The 16490-nt window shown below is 43.1% G+C and overlaps 1 protein-coding gene and 1 long non-coding RNA gene across 2 annotated transcripts in view; one reads left to right on the top strand and one right to left on the bottom strand.

Annotated features, from left to right (window-relative positions):
• The window catches only part of SLC16A10 (solute carrier family 16 member 10), a 117454-nt gene that overhangs the window by 5637 nt on the left and 95327 nt on the right, over window positions 1-16490 (bottom strand). The window contains exon 4 of the mRNA XM_040474392.1: window positions 6318-6461. Within this exon, the coding sequence (XP_040330326.1) occupies window positions 6318-6461 (144 nt within the window). The remainder of the gene's footprint in view (window positions 1-6317; window positions 6462-16490) is intronic.
• Window positions 1-16490, top strand: part of LOC121029905 (uncharacterized) — a 61062-nt gene that overhangs the window by 36667 nt on the left and 7905 nt on the right. Inside the window, exons 5-6 of the long non-coding RNA XR_005789961.1 lie at window positions 6344-6497; window positions 6852-6915. This is a non-coding gene — a long non-coding RNA (uncharacterized LOC121029905). The remainder of the gene's footprint in view (window positions 1-6343; window positions 6498-6851; window positions 6916-16490) is intronic.

The following is a 16490-nucleotide window of genomic DNA, read 5'->3' as shown; positions in this document are numbered from 1 at the left end:
GCTTGCAGCCTGATAGGTTGGAAAGAACTAAAGGCCCAGAGGAACAAGACCAGGTTCCAGCATTCTGTGACCTTGAGCCAGTAAAAAGGCTTCCTGATGCTTCCCATCTACACAAACATATCTAAAAATAAATCAAAATGTAGAAAGGGGGTTGAAATTCATAAGTAGGTAAAGATTTCAGGAGTTATTGATAAAATAACCATACTTTAAATAGTCTTAATTGTATATACATTTTTTAACTCTACCTGCAAAACATAAAAGGAGATAAACATGGAAAGTCATTTGAATCTTAGAAACTTATCTCTATTATCACAAACTCCAGAGGATCTACAATAAAACTTCAGGACACTGTGGGGCCACATTACCACAGACCAAACATTCACAACCATGCCACTGTAACTATGCTATGTGTTAGCTTTCAAGAATATTCTTTTCTTTGGATGTTTCCTATTCTTTTACTATTTTGTTTAGTACAAATCTCTTCCAAGATAAGAGAACCAGAGTGAATTAGTGAAATCCTAGCATACTACTTGGCACAAAGTCAACTGTGCTCAATAAATGAATGTTTTTCTTGGACAAACTTATGTAACATGAGACCCAGGTGCTTTACTTTTGGTGGTTATCCTGATTTTTCTATACATCGTTGGCCCCTTGCAATTTTTGTTCTTTGGTTAGTTTTGTAAAAAATCATTCACTTAAGAGTTTCGAATTTATTACTATATATTTGAACCATATCATTTCTTAATACTTTACCTGACTACAAGTTCTCCTCAATCCAAACTATATTACCTTCTTTTTTAATTACTTGGCAGTAATTGTTAGTTATTATTTGAAACTGTTAAATTTTAATAACTTAAATAGAAATTTTTATTTAAAAGTAAAATTTCTTGGTTTTTCTTTAAGAATGGAGTTCACAGGAATTTACACATTTATTCTTTAGCATTTCTCAGAAAATAGCTTGCAAACTGTTCATATGAGAGGTTCCATACTTCATCACTTCCCCCAAATAAGTACTGATCCAGGGGTACCTGCCTGGACCAGTCAGAAGAGCGTGCAACTCTTGATCTCAGGGTCGTGAGTTTGAGCCCCATGTTAGGTGTAGAGATTGCTAAATAAATTAAACCTATTAAAAAATACATTGATCCATACATCAAATATTGATTTGTAGATGCCCCATTTTGAAAGATGAATAAATTTAGTATTACTACAGTCTGTTTTCCTCTCCTCAAACACAGCAACTCTGGTTAGATTTAAATTTTTTTTTTTCAATGTTTATTTATTTTTGGAACAGAGAGAGACAGAGCATGAACAGGGGAGGGGCAGAGAGAGAGAGGGAGACACAGAATCGGAAACAGGCTCCAGGCTCTGAGCCATCAGCCCAGAGCCCGACGCGGGGCTCGAACTCACGGACCGCGAGATCGTGACCTGGCTGAAGTCAGACGCTTAACTGACTGCGCCACCCAGGCGCCCCTAGATTTAAATAAGGTATTCAGAGGCTCCTAATTCTCCTCTAATCTCTGGCAATGACATTTAATTTAATAAGGCATTGACAGTTGAGATGTAGTTCTTGCTTTTGTTTTCTTAAAACCATCCAAGGAAATATCTTCTGTCACAATATTATAGGCTTTAGAAGAATAACCCCTTGCTTGAGTTAGTTTACATACTTTAAGAACAAAAAAAATTGTTTTTTTTATATTACCCTTCCCTATTTCTATCACAAAGAGAACATTCTTGGAGAAATGTCAGTTTAAGTTCTGCTCAGGAATCTAAGTATAGCTCAAGAGGAAAAATGAGCTGCACCTGAATAAGCAGGAGGCATTTTCAGAGGCAGACATAAAGCTGGTCAGAGTTAGGTTCAAGTGTTGCTCCTACAAATTTATTCAATATAAAGTTTCCAGACTTTCAGGGCCTCTGGCTAGGAACCCAGAGCAGAAAGCCTTTCACCATTATAGTTCCATATAATGCAATTCAGTCATCTCTTCAGCATTTAAAACTGTTAGGCTGGGGGCGCCTGGGTGGCTCAGTTAAGTGTCTGACTCTTGATTTCGGCTCAGGTCATGATCTCACAGTTCATCAGTCTGAGCCCCACATTGGGCTCTGTGCTGACAGTGCGGATTCTCTCTCTCTCCCTCTCTCTGTTCCTCCCCCCTGCCTTGTGCTCTCTCTCTGTCCCTCTCTCTCTCAAAAGAAATGATAAACTTAAAAAACAAAATGTTAGCTGAAAATACCTGGAAACCAGGACCTTGACAGAGTTTAAATTCAGAACTCTTAAGCAAAATGTGAGTGATCTATAAGCTAAGTGATCTATAAGCAAAGATCTCTAGTTCAGGATAACCAAGTCTCCTTTCTTAAGATCTGTTCCAAATCAGGTTTTGCTTCAGTATTTGATGAAATAAAAAGGGGACGCCTGGGTTGCTTAGTTGGTTAAGCATCTGACTCTTGATTTTGGCTCAGGTCATGATCTCACGGTTTCGTGAGTTCGAGCCTTGCGTTGGGCTCTGTGCTGGCAGCTTGGAGCCTGCTTGGGATTCTCCCCCTGTCTGCCCCTCACCAACCACACAATAAAAGGAAAGATGCATTAATCCTCCACTCTGGGCTGGCACTTTACATAAGCTGTCACCATGAATCCTTACCACAGCCCTCTGCCAGTTCTGAACACGGCTGGTGCAAGGACCGGGCTGAACTCATGTCTCCAGAGCCTGTGTGCTTTTCTGCTGTGCAGCCTCCCAAACCCAAGATGCCTGTGACCAGGAATTAGACCGTGTGGGAGGCTGTGAGGTGTGATCTGTGCCCAGCTGCTAGGAGACAGGGAGGAGTTGGGCTATAACAGACAAAAGCAGGCAGTGGGCATGTCTGCACCACCAACGACAGCAAGGTAAGGAGTGGGAGCATTCCAACTTTTAAAGGCTAGGCCAAAAGGCAGCCAGCCATTGAGGGAAAGAGAAAGAGGAGGAAGCAAACAGGCAGAGCTGGAGCTGGCAACAGCAGAGAACAGCCAAGAATCAAAAGCCACACCGAATGGTTGGCAGGTGGGCAGGGAAGCCAGGAAAAAGGAGAGACGGAGGAGGGGAGTGATACAAAGGAGTGAGTCCAGTAGCCACACAGGCAAGGCCTGTGTTGGCTCCTGTGCCACTGTGTTCACAGGAGGAGCGCACTCCCAGCAGCCACAAGACACACAGGACACGCTGAAGGCCTTTTTTCTCCTTCACAGGCTCTCTGAAATGCAGTCACGTCACTGGTGACTCAGCATATGCTGCTGTGGAGAATGGATTACTGCTTCCACCCCAGTAATCTATCCTCCAGAGACAGAACAACCACAGTGACTTAAAATGTGAAATCAGACCACTTCATTCTCCAACAAAGACCCACAACACTTAAAGCAAAATCTCTTCAATTTGACTTTCAAGGCCCTGTATAATCTGGCCCCTCCTAGCTTTCCAACCTCTTCCCTTGTCACTCTCCCTGTCTTCCTGAGTTCTTCATTTTTCCTGCCTCCAGTATTGCTCCAGGAACTCAGGGACCACGTGTGTCTTGTTTGTGTCACCCCACCAAGGTCTAGGCTGGAGCACAGTAGACACAATCCTTTGCATGAATGAAAGGAAGCTGAAAGTCTGTAATACAGGGGCGCCTGGGTGGCTCAGTCAGTTAAGTGTCTGACTCTTGATTTCGGCTCAGGTCATGATTTCACAGTGTGTGAGTTCAAGCCCCACGTCAGGCTCTGCACTGACAGCGTAGAGCCTACTTAGGATTCTCTCTCTCTCCCTCTCTCTCTCTTTGCCCCTCCCCTCCCTGCTTGTGTGCTCTCTTTCTCCAAATAAGTATTTTTAAGTCTGTAATGCATCGAATGTCCATTAGAGGGTTCTCTTGACACTTGAGAACAAAACCAAATGTTCCACAAGAATACCCACAGTTAGGTCCTAAAAAAGGGGGAAACGATCATAATACAGTAAATACTTGTAAAAGTAGCACTCTACCAGCTGTCTACTCTCCCTTCTGCTATGTGACCAGACTCCTTTCTGCAGCTGGCTGCTGGGACCTCCACACAGACACCCACAGTGAGTCAGCCTCTGTTCCTTAGGGTTCGTACCTCTGAGTGGAAATAACAACGATACTTTCCTCTTAGGGCTGGTGCAAGGAACAAGGGAGATTGCGTGTGGGGCACTTAGTTCATTGTCTGGCACATGGAAGTACTCAATAAATGGCGGCTGGGTTATTTCAAATCATCTAATGGAAGCTTCTTTATCTGTAATGAATGCCTTTTCCAATCATTTTCCTGCACCTAAATCCCAGCTCTACTTCAAAGCCCAGCTCAAATACCACCTCCCATCTATACAGTGAGCTGGCACGCTCAATTCCCCAATCCCAAATTGCCCCCTTCCCCGGGCTCCCCTTCACTCTCCCCCCACAGCCAAGCTGTTGGGCAAAGTAGTCTACGTTTCCATTTTTTCAGCTAATCGTGATCAGTCTTTAGCACCTGCCATGCCACTGAAACTCTGTTGCTAAATGCAGTGAAAACCTTTTAGCCTTTAATGTGCTTGCCCTGTCACTAGCTACCGACACTGCTGACCACTGCTGTCCCTGAAACACTCTGTGCCCTGCTTCTTTCCCACTAAGCTGGCCACTCCCTTCAGTCTTCATGCACATCCCTCGTCCTCCGCTTACCCATACAGCCCACAAATGCCGAAGTCCCACAGGTCCCTCGGGCTCTCTCAGGAGCTCCAGACGCAACATGGCTCTCCCATGAGCACCAAAAATTTAACATGGCAAAAGTGAACTCCACATCTTACTCCGATTTACTGAAATGACTCATCTTAAACGCAAAGCACAACCATCCATTCTGTTACCGGAGCCACAAATCTCAGACCCAGCTTTGGTGGCTCCATCAAACTCTTACTCCCATATCCCTATTTTACTGCTGTTTGATTCCAGTGTTTCTGCCTTGGTTCCTCCTGCCTAGACTGCTTCAGTGGTCTCCAGCTAGTACCCCTGCTTCCACTCTGTTGTTATTGTTGTTGTTGTTTTTAATAAGAGCTTGAGAGAGATAAATTCACATACCATAAAATTCACCCATTTAAAGTAAATAATTCAGTACGTTTTACTGAATTTACAAAGTTGTACAACTATCACTACTGCCTAACCTTGGAATATATCACCCCAGGAAGAACCCCCATAGCCTGTAGCAGTTACTCCCCACAGCCCGCCCCTGCCAGCCCCGGGCCACCAGGAATCCACTCTGTCTCTGTGGCACTGCCTATTCTGGCCACTCCACCAAAACAGAGCTGCACAACATGTAGCCTTTTGTGACTGCCTGAGCTCCTGCCCTCCCACGTCATCCACCCTTCACAGCCACTCATTAAGCTTAATAAAATACAACTCCTGTCATGTCACTCCCTCAGTTAAAACCCTCTAGTGGCTCCTGGTAGATTTCAGGATAGTGTCATCCTTCTCCTAACCCGGCTCCTGCCTCTCCCCACCCCCCTCCCCCCCCCCACCCCCAGCCAGTCAGTTTATCGCTCTCCCTTTATTCCATTCAAACACTCAGTTTCGCAGACATAATATACTATGTCATACCTCCACCTCTTTGCCCATGTGGTTTCCTCTGCTTGGAACACACTTCTCTATCTTCCTTCTCTTTCTGACTGCCACTCACCTCTTAATACCACACCAGCCCAGGAAGCCTGCTCAGAGCCTCACTAGTGATTCAGATAGTTGGTGCCTAGGTTTCTAGCACCCGTCTAGCATAGCCATTATTCCACTTTGCTGCAACACTGTCTCCCCATGAGACCATTAGCGACTAACTGAGGGCACAAACCATGTTTCATGCTTCATCCGAGCATTTAGCACAGTGTCTGGCACGGAGGAGTCATTTAAGTGCTTGTCAAGTGAGTGTCCATGTGAGCTTGGAATTAGCATTTGCGTAGTGCACAGCCCTCAACACCCAGGAGGCAATCTGCAGTAAAAAAGTTCAAAAGAAACAGGCCCCTGAATTTCACAAGGTGGTGCAAAAGGCACATGACTAAGAGAACTGTGCCAGAAATAAAACATTCTTCTTAGAAAAAGCAGTGAGCAAAAACCATCTTGATTTGGTGGAGTGCCTTGACAAAACAAGTAAGATTGTTGTGTGATCGCCAATTTCTCATGTTGAAAACCCAAAATTCATAACTGAGTTTGGCCTTGAAAAACTGCTGGTAGAAGTTAGGTTCTAGAAAACATTTGTAATTTTTACGGAAGAATTTAAGCAAACACATACATACATATAATGAGACATGAGGTGACAAAGATAATTCTGCTGGGGGAAAAGCAGCTTAAGAAAGTACCTGAAGATAAACCTTCTTCACACCAGGCATATAATCTGCGATCCGGCCAAAGAGCAGCCGTCCGACTCCTGAAGTGATGCCAATGCACATGAGAACCACCTCTTTATTTTTTCCATCTTGAAATCTTTCATTCACATATTTCATCTGTGGACCATCAAGAAAGAAGCAACACTAAATACGGTAGGAAAAACTGACAAGTTTTGACACAAAATGCCTTTGTGTCTCCACAATGTTATGGATTCTCACCCCCTTCCAATTCCAAATATTTATACAATTTCTTCTGTGATAATTGTTCATCAGAACATACGAAGACAAAGCTAACATGATTTAGCTTGCACAAAAGAAGAATTGTTAGGAGAGGTCCTATTTCAAAAAACTGACGAATGTACATTTTATAAGTTAACCTTGAGCCATTAGCTAAAGGAAGAGAACATACTTTGAACACACCATATAGCCTTCTCCTCTCAAGGTCACCCCAGGACCCAATTATCTGTTCTCCTTACAGGCTATTTAAGACAGTTTTATCTCTTGTAGGAGGACCTGAACCAAACTGACACTCCTGAAACAGCTGGAGTGGAGCTTCCAGGATAAAGCAGAAGTAAGGTTCCCTACCTGTGAATTTGCCTATCTGTGTGACATCAGAACAGACAGATACACAGTTTAACACAGCGGTTAAGAGAAAAGCCTCTTAGACTGCATGGGTTCAAGTCTTGGTTCCATCCCTTATCAGCCTTGTGACCTTGAGTAATTTCTTAACCTCTAGGTCCTCAGTTGCCTTGTCTGTAAAATGGACATAGCAATAGTACCTCAAGTATTTAAAATATACAACCTATCACTGATACACATATCCATTGTAAAAAGACCCCCCCCCATTCAAATTAGTTAATACATCTATCACCTAACATATTTACCTTTTTGGGGGGAGGGGGGTGAGAACCCTTTTCTATTCTCTTGCAAATTTCAATTATACAATACCCTGTTGCCAACTATAATCAACAATATAATTAGATCCTCAGACCTTATTTATAACTGAAAATTTTAATTTTAGCCTTCTTTTAAAGTTTATTTTGAGAGAGTGTATGTGCGAGCAGGGGAGGGGCAGTGAGGGAGGGAGAGAGACAATTTCAGGCAGGCTCCACGCTCAGTGCAGAACTCCACGCAGGGCTTGATGTCATGACCAACCGACCATGTGATCATGACCTGGGCTGAAATCAAGAATCAGCTGGTTGGTGGGGCGCCTGGGTGGCGCAGTCGGTTAAGCGTCGACTTCAGCCAGGTCACGATCTCGCGGTCCATGAGTTCGAGCCCCGCGTCAGGCTCTGGGCTGATGGCTCAGAGCCTGGAGCCTGTTTCCGATTCTGTGTCTCCCTCTCTCTCTGCCCCTCCCCCGTTCATGCTCTGTCTCTCTCTGTCCCAAAAATAAATAAACGTTGAAAAAAAAAAATTAAAAAAAAAAAAAAAAAAAAGAATCAGCTGGTTGGGGCACCTGACCTGGGTGGCTCAGTTAAGTGTCCGACTTCAGCTCAGGTCATGATCTCACGGTTCGTGAGTGCAAGCCCCGCATCAGGCTCTGTGCTGTCAGCTCAGAGCCTGGAGCCTGCTTTGGATTCTGTGTCTCCCTCTTTCTGTCTCTGTCTCTCTCAAAAATAAATAAACATTAAAAAAAAAAAAAAAAAAAAGAATCAGTTGGTTAAATAACTGAGCCACCCAGGCACCAGGCACCCAATTTTAGCCTATCTTTTTCCAAGGACCTTTTCCCTCTATTTGCAGTGCACTTAATGACTGTAAAACAACAACCTGACTATGTTTTAAAAGGAAGTGTGGCCAGGCAGTTGTTACACTGGGTGAAAGAAAAATACACAGCAACTCAGCACCCACTAACATAAGCTTTGCTCCCACAGCCCCCAAGTTTCATCCCTATCTTAGGGATCTTATCTTACCCCTTTTCTCAATGATCATTTATCTGTGCTCACAAGGAAAAAAAGCATGTCTCTACTCCCACTGTTTTCTCTGCAATCGCAGAGATGTTTTAACTAACCCCAACAGTTGTTTCAAACAATCAGACTTGCCGTTCCCTATACGAAACTTTGGCCTGAATTCTAGAAGCCTGCAAAGCAAATTACCCAGCAAACTCAATGGCCCATTGATTCCCAAGTGTTCCTAGTAGCCTGTAGGGATGACGTCTTCTTAAGAGACTTCCATTTCACATTTTTAGGCCCACTTGGATATGCCAACACCATCACTGTGTCTTTTCCCTTCCCAAACTGGTAACTGTCCTCCCTAACTTCTCTATTTCCACACTGCTCCGGAATAATTCTTCTAAATAGGACTTTAATCTGATCAATCCCTCACCCATTAGTTACCCACCACTGACATTTATATTCGGTTTGGTATTAAAAGCCCTTCATAACCTGTCACCAGTCGTCTTTGTGCCTTTATTACCTATTGATCCTTGACTCAAAAGCAGAAAACTCAAATATCTACAGGACTCAGGCAAGTAGCAAAAAGGAGTGAAAGAGACTTCCCGGAGAGAGGGAACACATACTCCAAGCCCCCTTTTATTTTAAAGGGAAGTCAGAAATTTTTTGTGGAAATGTTGGCACCTACCTTAAATTTACAACACAGCAGGATCCAACCCCATGCCAGTCTGCAAACTGCATTAGGCTGGCTTTGATCTCAGCCCTAATCCCATCTGGCCCAGCAGGACAGGTTTATTCAAATAGTGTTGCTTAAACACATCTCATACTTTCTTACCTCTCTACATTTCTGCTGTCTCTTCTTTGACTTTCTGAATCCTACCCATTCTTTAAGACTCTGCTCAAATCCCACCTTTTCTATAAAGCTGTCCTTGATGACCTCCGCCTTATATCCCATTCTTGTTATTGCCTAAAGTTTTCATTGGCACCTTAAGTATTGATTGTTCCTACCCAGCCTTTCTAGCTTCTAAGGCTACACATTCTGTTGTATAAACTCTTGCACGTCACCCTAGGCCTATCTACCCGTCTGTTCCAAAGACACCTCAAAGTGAACATGACTCATGCTGAACTCCTCTCCCCCTCACAACCTGCCTTCCCTCCACTACTACTTTTGGCCCAACTCTCCAAGGGAGAAACCTGAAAAGCATCCTAGATTGCAGATCCAGGAGTCACCGCCAAATTCTGATGATTTTACCTCCTCCCCCTCTCAGACACACTTCCTTTGGTCTGTGTTCCCTGTGTTTCAGTTCGGGCTCCCACCACTCACTTAGACAACAGCAGCCTCCTAGCATGCTTCTGGCTTGAGCCCCCCACTCCTGCATCTTTAAATTCTCTGAGACCACCAGATTAAGTTCAAAACGAAAAACACTTCTCTGAGATCCTTTGACGGTTCCCACAGCCTTCAGGATAAAGCTTCCGATCCTGCTTTAATAGATAAAAGCTTTGCTACTGCAGCCTCACTTCCAGCTGCCTCCTTACACACACGCTGTTAACACTGTGCTGTTCAATGTGGTAGCTGCTAGCCACACAGAGGCTACTGAGCACTTAAAAAGTAGCTAGTTCACATTGAGATGTGCTCGAAGTGCAAAATACAGAAAATTTAGAAGGCTTAGTGGAAAAACATGCAAAATATCTCAATAATTTAAAAATTGATTCCATGTTGAAATAATATTTTGGCTACATTAAATAAAATATATTGTATATATCATGAAACTAGTTTCATTTGTTGTTAATTTTTTTTAATGTTTATTTAGTTTTGAGAGAGAGAGAGAGAGAGAGAGAAACAGCATGAGCAGGGTAGGGGCAGAGAGAGGCAGAGACCCAGAATTTGAAGCAGGCTCCAGGCTCTGAGCTGTCAGCACAGAGCCCGACGTAGGGCTTGAGCTCACGAGCTGTGAGATCATGACCTGAGCTGAAGTCAATGCTTAACCGAATGAGCTGCCCGGACGCCCCGGTTTTTAATTCTTTTAAATATGGGAAGTAGAGGGACGCATGCGTGGCTCAGTAGGTTGGGTGTCCGACTTCGGCTCAGGTCATGACCTCGCAGTTGGTGGGTTTGAGACCCGCATCGGGCTCTGTGCTGACAGCTTGGAGCCTGGAAGCCCTGCTTCGGATACTGTGTCTCCCTCTCTCTCTGCCCCTCTCCCCACTCACACTCTGTCTCTCTAAAAAATAAATGGACATAAAAAAAATTTTTTTAACTATGGAAAGTAGGACATTATAAATTATATGGCTTACATTACAACAGTGCTGGTCTAAGAAATCCACTTGTGGCTGCAAAGATAAGGTAGCTGTTGATAAAGGTGACCTCAAACTGGCTTATTCCTCCAGGCCTTTATCACTCTTGGTAAGTGAAATTAGACAAAGTGGAAAGATGGATTGCAGCTCAATTCCGAAGAAAATGAATAACCTGATTTAAGGCACGTAGAATATAATTATGTGTATTCATCAACTTATTTAGAATTTGAATCCAGACTTAATGTATTAATCTACTTCAGTAAGTACCCAAAGGATCTAACTTTTTAAAAGATATTGTTCAGTATTAAAAACAAAAAAAAAAAAAAAACAAAAAACAAAAAACCAAAAAAACAACAACAACAAAAAAACAACTAAACTAAACCAAACTTACCAGTCATTCTTTTGATGAAACTAAGAACACTTGCCTGCCAAACTGCTATTTTCATTAGTGGTTTAGTTTAGTTTTCCCCCTGCTCTACTTTAAGATCCTTAAAATGGATAATAAGGTGAATTGTTTTCGGCCTTTTGAAAGTGGGTGAGTTTGTTAAGTCTAAATTACGCTTAAGTGGAAACTTAGTTCTTCAACTATAAGGGGTGTTATTTCATTGAAATGTGTTGCTGTTGTTATAAAACAAGGACTTCAGCTTCCAATACACCTCCTCACCCTCGCCCAAATCTGCAAGCTCAAAAACAGTCGGTAAGTATGGGAATCTAGGGGGTGGGGGTGGGGGGGTCGGAGAACAGTCTAGGGATGCTAGTCTCTGGGTCCTAGAGATCCTTCCTTAATTGAGGTAGCAGTTCCCTGGAGATCTGGTGCGTTCTACTTCAGCTTGGTCTCCCATGATTGCTGCAGGCTATTTGATGAATCTCTGCCAATGTCTCATCCTCTGGAGACTGCCATGCACCTTAATTTAGCGGAAAGCATGAATATTAGGCCAAATTCGTATCTCTCAAAAAGCCTTACATGGATAAGGACATAAAAATGTTGGGTAGGGGCACCTGGGTGGCTCAGTCGGTTGAGCGTCCGACTTCGGCTCAGGTCACGATCTCACGGTTCGTGAGTTCAAGCCCCGCGTTGGGCTCTGGGCTGACAGCTCAGAGCCTGGAGCCTGTTTCCGATTCTGTGTCTCCCTCTCTCTCTGCCCCTCCCCCATTCATGCTCTGTCTCTCTCTGTCTCAAAAATAAATAAACATTAAAAAAAAAAATGTTGGGTAGATGTTTCCCTATTTAACCTAACTTTATAAACGAACACAGAGCTTACAACAGAGGCCACTATCTACGTAAAAAAATAACATCATTTTGTAGAGCAGTTGTTTCAAGTTGACTTTATCTGAATGTATTTTCAGGGTAGGAATTAGTCCTTTATTTAGGTCCTCAAACATTGGTTTACTCCAGGGCTGCACACCTGTCAGGGATTACCAAAACCTTGCTGACAACTTGAATGCTGCCTGCTCCTAAAACATTTTTTTTATCATTCAAGCAACATTTGCTACCCATAGAAGCCATTTGTGGGTTGTGTGAAACCCTTTTATTGTTTTGTCATCCAAGAACTCATATCCAAAAATATCTGTTCATTCTACATCATGCATGAAAGAAAGAAAAAAAAAAAGAACAGTTCACAGTTTCCCCTTCCTCCCAACCATCCCCACTTCCAAGTAAATGGCGGTTCAACCGTTCATTCATCTATGGATGACATGTTTCTGACCAGCCAGAGGGAGTGGTTCCTCTCCCCTCACTAGAGCCTAGATGCGGATTCCCTTTTGAGAGGCTGAGGTAGGAGCCTGACAAAGTCATCTTGTGGGACGCCTGGGTGGCTCAGTCAGTTAAGCGTCCTAAGCATCCGACTCTTGGTTCCAGCTCAGGTCATGACCTTATGGTTCATGTGTTCAAGACTCACATTGGACTCTGTGCTGACAGCACAGAGCCCGCTTGGGATTCTTTCTTTTTCCCTCTCTCTCTGCCCCTTCCCTGCTCTCTCTCTCTCTCTCTCTCTCTCTCTCTCTCTCTCTCAAAAACAAACATTAAAAAAGAGAAAAAGTCATCTTGCTGGGTTGGCTTCTTCCCTCTCTACCTCTTCCTCTTCAGAGGAGTGACAGTGCCAGACACAGGGAGACATCAGACAGTGTTTTTCCATGGAGAACCCAGCCCAAGTCCTCTGGCTTTTAGTCAACCATGAAGAAAATTAAATGGGTGACCACAGAATAAAAACAGCTCCTATAAAACTGATGTAAGTGCAGCAGAAACTCAAGTTTCTCCTTGACAAATAGTTGCACGATAGAATACCCAACAGAAGGGAACCCTACATCACTTTATTTACAGAAACCCTTAAAACCCAGTGGTGGCACACACCAGCAAAGCAAGGAGGTCACTGGCCAAAAGAGGTCCAATAATGATCCACAGTATTTTATAAAATTGTGGTATTGGCCATTACTATGATGGTCTTCAGCCTCAACTGCCCTTGCCTCCAGCGTTTTAAGGGGATGGGTGGTTTTAGCTTAGTGTCTTTTGTGTAACATGTATATAATTTATTACATAAAGAATATGATAGGGGCGCCTGGGTGGCTCAGTCGGTTAAGCGTCCGACTTCAGCTCAGGTCACGATCTCGAGGTCCGTGAGTTCGAGCCCCGCGTCGGGCTCTGGGCTGATGGCTCAGAGCCTGGAGCCTGCTTCGGATTCTGTGTCTCCCTCTCTCTCTGCCCCTCCCCCGTTCATGCTCTGTCTCTCTCTGTCTCAAAAATAAACATTAAAAAAAAAAGAATATGATAAAACTTTTGTACATAGAAGTTAAACTATATATCTTTGGGGAATAATTAATTAAACAAGAGGGACTACAGGCTAAAGATGTGGACTTGAAGTAACAGCTGCTGACTCCACTATGGAGTGCTTAAAAAAAAAAAAAAAAAAAAGGCAGTAACTTCGGGAGGCCAGGAAAGCAAGACAAAAACAGCTTCACCAGAGCATTGCAGGCTCTGGAACTGGTAGAATTTCAACTACCTTTGCAGAACTGAGCAGGAAAAAATCAACAACAGTTATCATCCACGGCTGTTGCAGTTACTGTGCCGAGAGATAAACAGATTCCCGTAATGCAGTCCTCAACTGTCCTTGCCTGTGAAGATTTTGATTTCCTGATCTCCTGCCCTTCCTCTTCAGATACACATCGTCAAGCTGGACACCAGGTAAACATCAGCACCCATTTTGTCGCTAGAAGAATAAACTCTGCTGGGCAGGTCAGGGGACCTGTAACTTTTACGTTTACATGCTATATCCAAAAACGGAGTAACAAATGCGACACGGTATTTTCAGTGGTTTTGTAATAAAGAATGATTTCTGCAGCTCCCTACTTCCCAGCAGGGATATGGAGTTCAGAGCAGTTTCACTCACTTGCTATTCACTCCAAAGATCATTAGCAGCTTCAACCTGTTGCCTCTGATTCACCTGCAGGTTAGAGTAGGTTTCTGATACATCCATTCAACATTTGAAAAGCTATTCCATCAACTCTAAAAGATCATTCTGCTTAAAATACATTTTTTAAAAGATAAACTCAAAGAAAAGAGCCTGGCCCCTTTAAAAATTAGATGTACATTTGAAAGGAAGTAGAAAGCTTGCTAGAGTAGTTAATGGATAATCTTAGAATTTGTTGCAAATCAAAACTTTACACTACCCTTTGACTTCAAAGTAAGATGAACAGAACTCTGAATGGAATGAGGGTTTGGTCTGGGTCCTTTTTTTTTTTCCTGTCTTTTTTAAACAAGTATGTTTTCTCTACCTCTGTTTTTGCTAAGAAAAAAAAAGTAAAACAAGTGGGGCATTCACTTAGAAAGTTTTTTCACAAGTACATTGTACACCAGCAAACCCAGTGAGGCGATCAAATGTGGAAGAAAACTAAACTCCTAGATTTGGGTACATAAAAATTAAGCCCTTTACACCATATAATATTGAAATAGGACTTTATGGCTATTAAGACAGATATTCCTTGATTAGGTCAGCCTCAAATGCCATTTTAGCTTGTTAAATCTGATCAACTGTGCTTTCAGAAGAAAGCTCTAAGATGTGCTTGAAATGAAAACATAAAATTCTTTGCCCACTAACATGTTTAAGAACATCTTAAGGCAGCCCAGTGTCTACCTACTAATAAGATGTCTCCATCATGACTAAACTTGTGGAGCAGGTGCCCCCCTGCCTCCAGCAGCTGACCAGGTAGAGAGCAGAGCAGACCTTTGACCTAACAGGGCCAGTAGAGGTACAAGGAGCTGGCTCTGCGTGGTTTCTTAAATGGCCAGTCTTTCCATTTCGTGAAGATGGGCTTCCACGTTGTCGGTAATCACACATGGCACTGTTAAGACACGTAAAGGTGGGGACTCAGAAAAAAGAGGGAAGGGTTTCCAGAGTAAAGATTACTTAAAGGCCACTAAGGGACAGAAAAAGAAAAGTTCAGAAGGATGAAAGATGGCTGATGGCTCAAAAAACCCTGGTCTAATTTTAAAAACATTTTCTAAGATTTCTTTAAAAAATTTATTTTTCTGTTTTTTTGTTTGTTTGTTTTTAATGATTTCCCTTGGGGCACCTAGGTGGCTCAGTTCGTTGAGCATCCTCTGGCTCTTGATTTTGACTCAGGGCATGATCCCACAGTTAATAAGTTCAAGCCTCTACATCGGGCTCACTGCTGTCAGCTCAAAGTCTGGAGCCTGCTTTGAATTCTGTTTCCTCTCCCTCTGCCCCTCCCCAATGTGTGCATGTGCGCTCTCTCTCTCTCTCTCTCTCTCTTAAAAATAAACATTTTTTCAAAAATTTCCATTAGGGGTGCCCGGGTGGTTCAGTCAGGTGAGCGTCCAACTTTGGCTCAGGTCACGATCTCATAGTTCTTGAGATCTCATAGTTCTTGAGCCCAGTGCTGGTCTCTGTGCTGACAGCTCAGAGCCTGGAGCCTGCTTAGGATTCTGTGTCTCCTCTCCCTGCCCCTCTCCTGCTCATATTCTGTCTCTCTCTCTCTCAAAAATAAACATTAAAAAAATTTTTTTCCCCTTAGGTTAAAAAAAAAAAAGGCAAAACAAAAGTCCATTCTTGACATAGCATTATTTTTTTTAATTAAAAAAATTTTTTTTAATTTTATTTATTTTGAGACAGGGAAGGGGCAGCAAGATAGGGAGACAGTGAATCCCAAGCAGGCTCTGAGCTATCAGTACAGAGCTCAACACGGGGCTCCATCTCATGAACTGTGAGACCACGACCTGAGCTGAAATTAAGAGTTGAATGCTTGGGGAGCCTGGGTGGCTCAGTCGGTTAGGCATTGAACTTCAGCTCAGGTCATGATCTCACAGTTCATGGGTTTGAGCCCTGTGTTGGGCTCTGTTGCTGACAGCTCAGATCCTAGAGCCTGTTTCCGATTCTGTGTCTCCCTCTCTCTTTGCCCCTTCCCTGCTCACACTCGTGTGTCTCTCTCAAAACTAAACATAAAATTGTTTTTAAAAGAGTTGGATGCTTAACCAACTGAGCCACCCAGGCGCCCTTGACATAGCATTATTTAGATCAGATCTAGATTTGGCAAAATGTTCTATTGGAATTATCAAAACCAATTTGGATTTAGATGACAGTTCAAATAATCCTGCATTTTAGAAGATGGACTTCAACTTAAAATGGAAAATAAGGGCACTTGGATGGCTCAGTCAGTCAAGCGTTGGACTTCAACTCAGGTCATGATCTTGCAGTTCATGGGTTCAAGCCCCACGTTGGGCTCCATGCTGACAGCCTGGACCCTGGAGCCTGCTTCAGATTCTGTGTCTCCTGCTCTCTCTGTCCCTCTCCCACTCATGCTATGTCTCTGTCTCTCTCTCTCAAAAATAAGTAAACTTAAAAAAAAATTGTTTAAAAAAATCTCTAGGATTTTGAGGTAACTTGAAATTTAGTGACCCTGACAATTTCAATGCCAGATATTTCACAAATTACCAAAAATTGTTCTA

The sequence above is a fragment of the Herpailurus yagouaroundi genome, unplaced genomic scaffold (assembly GCF_014898765.1).
Source record: "Herpailurus yagouaroundi ecotype Mexico unplaced genomic scaffold, PumYag 139, whole genome shotgun sequence".
NCBI classification, from domain to species: Eukaryota; Metazoa; Chordata; class Mammalia; order Carnivora; family Felidae; genus Herpailurus; species Herpailurus yagouaroundi.
Note: the sequence above shows the minus strand (reverse complement) of the source record. Positions and strands in the feature narration are given on the sequence as shown.